General features: G+C 47.3%; 1 protein-coding gene across 1 annotated transcript; it reads right to left on the reverse strand.

The window, feature by feature from the left end:
- Nucleotides 1–395: 395 nt before the first annotated feature.
- Nucleotides 396–1340, reverse strand: LOC143398947 (olfactory receptor 2W3-like). Its single transcript, XM_076855651.1, has one exon. It carries the CDS (start codon nucleotides 1338–1340, stop codon nucleotides 396–398), a length of 945 nt encoding a protein of 314 aa, XP_076711766.1.
- Between the last annotated feature and the right edge of the window lie 3047 nt (nucleotides 1341–4387).

Consider the following 4387-nt stretch of genomic DNA (forward strand, 5'->3'; position numbering starts at 1 on the left):
TGTGGTGCAATATGGGAGAGAAAATACCAAGCCACACTGAACTCAGCCTTTGATGCCATCCAGGAAGAAAAAAGTGGTTCACACCAAGAGCCCAGATACAGCTGGGGGATTCTAGATAAAATGCTGAGAGCACAATGTGAACTAACAACAAGCTACAGAAGCAGAGAGGGGCTACTTCCAGCGAGGCCCTGATAGGAGCTGGTGGGGTGAGGTCTGCACACCTGGGTGTGGGTGACAGACCCTGTGCTGTTCTCTCATAAACAGGTTTCCAGAAGGCCAGCCCTGCTAGGATGTTGAGAGATGCAGGCTGAGACCAGTTCTGCTCCACAGTTCAGAAGTCAGCAGTGGCTCCACTGCAGCTGACCCTGAGGCTGGATGCTGGGCAGTCCAGGCCCTCACTCCTTGCCCCCTTTTCTGTTTTTCAACAGCAACCTTCTCAGTGCCCCCTTCACCTCCTTGTTTCTGAGGGTGTAGATAAGGGGGTTCAGGATGGGGGTGACGATATTGTAGAAGAGGGTGAGGAACTTGCCCTTGTCCTGGGAGGACCTACTTCCTGGCTGCATGTACATGTAGATGATGTTCCTGTAGAACAGGGAGACCACAGTGAGGTGGGAGCCACAGGTGTTGAAGATTCTGTGTCTTCCTGAGGATGACTGGATTCTGAACACAGCCCTGACGATGTGGCCATAGGAGACCAAGATGAAGACCAGGGGAGACAGCACAATGCCCACGGCCAGGAAAAAGACAGTGCCTTCTATGGCCGCTGTGTTGACACAGGCCATGCAGATCAGGGCTGGCATCTCACACAGGAAGTGGTCTACCTTGTTGTGCCCACAGCGGGGTAATCGTAGGGTCACTGGAGACATGACCAAGGAGTTGGCCATTCCACAGCCCCAGGCCACTGACACCAAGCCCAGGCAGAGTTGTGGATGCATAATAGTCATGTAGTGCAGGGGCTTGCAGATGGCCACAAACCTGTCATAGGCCATGACGGCCAGCAGCAGACACTCCACTCCACCCAGGCCCAGGAAGAGGAAGAGCTGGACCACGCAGCCCACATAGCTGATGGTCTTGTCACGGCCACTCAGGTTGTAGAGCAGCTGGGGGATGGAGCTGTTGGTGAAGCTGAGGTCCAGGAAGGACAGGTGGGTGAGGAAGAAGTACATGGGCTTGTGGAGCCGGGAGTCCAGCCGAGACACTAGGATGATGGTGCTGTTGCCCACCAGGGTCAGCAGGTAGGCTACCAGGATGACCACAAAGAGGACCCTCTCTAGGTGGGGGCGGTCAGAGAAACCCAGGAGGATGAAGTGGCTCTGGGTGCTGCTATTGGTCCTGTCCATCTCTACTATACCTGAGGAGAGGTGTCAACACCAGTAGTGGCACCAGCTGATGCTAGAGTATGGACTCCTTGCCAGGCTTAGAGGAGCACAGAGCAGGTTTTTTTACTCACCTAAGCCCTAAATACTGGTGTGGAGGCTCTGCTATGATTATTATCTCCAAATTATAGAAAAGGAAACTGAGGCACCGGTGTGTTAAGTAAAGTAAATGTCACATGTGGAGAGGCAGAGCTGGTCTGCCCCAGGGAACATGCCTGACATCTTTATCCATATCCAACCCTGTGTTCTGTCATTCCAGAGAAGAAAGGCACACACCTGCCAAGTTCCAACCTCTGCTTCTTCCAGAGTCACAAATTCCTGAGCTCAGAGGCACAAAAGAACACTCCAAAAACCCCCTGATAGGATTTAGGAAATAACAAAGGCAGCTCACCCTTGAATATCACGGGTTTGAACTTCATGGGTAAACTTCTACAAAAATCTTTTTTTTAGTAAATGCATTGGAAACATGTTTGGAGATTTGTAAGCATTTGATAAAACTTGAAGAAAAAGCATGTGACTATAAATACCGCCCCCCAAATTTAAGAAACATTTAGAATGTCATGAATGCATGAAATACATGCTGATAATGCTACCTTTTTATCATTTACTAACATAAAATATACATAAATCTTATATAAAATTAAAATGTATCAATATTTTCACAAACAGAGACCATACAACATGCCACTTGCAAAGGAGAGAAATGGAAACCAAAGGAAACTGTAACCGGCATCATCAATGCAGGAGAGGAACTCAGGGAGCCTGACTCTGTGTGATGACCTGGTGTGGGAAAAAAATATGTCCTTCTCCTCCCTTAATAAATGGGGACATAATTCAAAGCCTGGAACTTGTGTGGTGGTTACCTGGTTAGGTTTCTGACGCCCACCAGGAAAAACAGACCCCTAGGAGCACCAGCAGTCCTGACTCCTGTGACCCTCTCCCCACAGGGCAGAGGAACTCACCTAAAGACTCCCAGAGAAAGGGCACGCTGCACATGGAACCTTACCTGGAAGAGGTAATGATGTGCTGAGAGGAGCTTCCTGGGTCCTCAGTCCTAGGGATCCCCTCACCCTCTTCACCCAGTGCACATATTGTTTCCTTTTTAGGTAAAATTCTAAACCATAGCTCCCATGAAAGGAAACCAAAACTGACACAGATTCTATGGTTCCACATTCACCATCATCCTAGGTCAGACACAGTACCTCCAACCCGGAAGTGAACAGTAGTCACCGTTCTGCTCCATGAGGTCATGGCTCAGACTCTCAGTCTGAGTGGAACAACTTAAAATGACACTCATTTAAAGCCTGTGACCAGCACCCCAGAGCTTGGACAGGGAGGAATATGCAACTTTAACACTTCAGCAGGCCACGGTAGAGTTGCAGAAGCTAAGCACTAAAGATTTCAGAAACTGACAGCCTCTCTTTTCTCCTACAGCTTTACCCAATAAGTGATTGGCTTCGTAGTGACGTGACTGAAGAGAGCCTCGGCTGATGCTCCTACTATCACACACATTGTGCATGCTGACCTCCCAAGCTCTGAATTCTGGTTTTCCTAGAAATCCATTTTCTATTGATTTAGGCCCTTAGGTAGTTGGTTGCAGTCAGGATGCTGGTACAGTGGACATAGCCAGCACTCACTGTGGTGTCTTCTGCCTCCCTGATGTCACCAGTCGAATGAAAGTAGCTGGAACAGTGGTACAGTACACAATTCCTAGATCTGCCAGGGAGCAGAAAAACACACAAAATATTTTAGCAAAACTGGGTAAAATTCCCATGGTGTTGGCTATTTTGAGAACGTTGACCTATACTACAACCTTGCCTTTTTCCAAGAGCATTGCTGAATGTAATGAAACATAAAGTGCACTTGTGAATTTTGAGGTCATATTCAGAGAAAAAGGCATGCTTGACACACAGATAGAGAATGCAGTGGCCCTCAGGGCATGCCCCCTCAGGTGGAGGCCACACTGTCTAACAAGCCCTGATCTGTCACACTGTGGAGCCTGTCCCCACTGAGCAAAATTTACTCTATGTGGCACCAGATAAATGTAAGAATCTTGCCTTGATCTCCTTTCTTCAGATGTCACTAGATACCTGGGTAATGGGCACAGCTCATTAGAGTCAGAATCCAGGCAAAGAGGTAAGCACACAGGCAAAAAGGTGTACCCTAGGTAAGCACTCACATCACACACCTACCTGGAAAGTGCAGATAAGATGTGCTCATGTCCTCTTCTCAGATTGACATTGGGTTCACTTGACTGGGCAGACAGCTGCCTAGCAGCTCAGTGGCTGTTTGAGGGCATATGCCTCCCTGCCTGCACCAAGCCCCAAACTTTTTTTTTTTTTATTGGTTATTCAAAACATTACAAAGATTGCAGAATCACATGGGTTACACATCCACATTTTTGCATAATACCATAATAGTAACTGTTGTATTCTGCTACCTTTCCTATCCTCTACTATCCCCCCTCCCCTCCCCTCCCATCTTCTCTCTCTACCCCATCTACTGTAATTCATTTCTCTCCTTATTTTTTTCCCATTCCCCTCACAAACTCTTATATGTAATTTTGTATAACAATGAGGGTCTCCTTCCATTTCCATGCAATTTCCCTTTTCTCTCCCTTTCCCTCCCACTTCATGACTCTGCTTAATGTTAATCTTTTCCTCCTGCTCTTCCTCCCTGCTCTGATCTTGGTTGCTCTCATTATATCAAAGAAGACATTTGGCATTTGTTTTTTAGGGATTGGCTAGCTTCACTTAGCATAATCTGCTCTAGTGCCATCCATTTCCCTGCAAATTCCATGATTTTGTCATTTCTTAGTGCTGCATAGTACTCCATTGTGTATAAATGCCACATTTTTTTATGCATTCATCTATTGAGGGGCATCGGGGTTGGTTCCACAGTCTAGCTATTGTGAATTGTGCTGCTATGAACATCGATGTGGCAGTATCCCTGTAGTACGCTCTTTTGAGGTCTTCAGGGAATAGTCCGAGAAGGGCAATAGCTGGGTCAAA

This window comes from Callospermophilus lateralis, chromosome 5 (genome assembly GCF_048772815.1).
Source record: "Callospermophilus lateralis isolate mCalLat2 chromosome 5, mCalLat2.hap1, whole genome shotgun sequence".
Taxonomy (NCBI): domain Eukaryota; kingdom Metazoa; phylum Chordata; class Mammalia; order Rodentia; family Sciuridae; genus Callospermophilus; species Callospermophilus lateralis.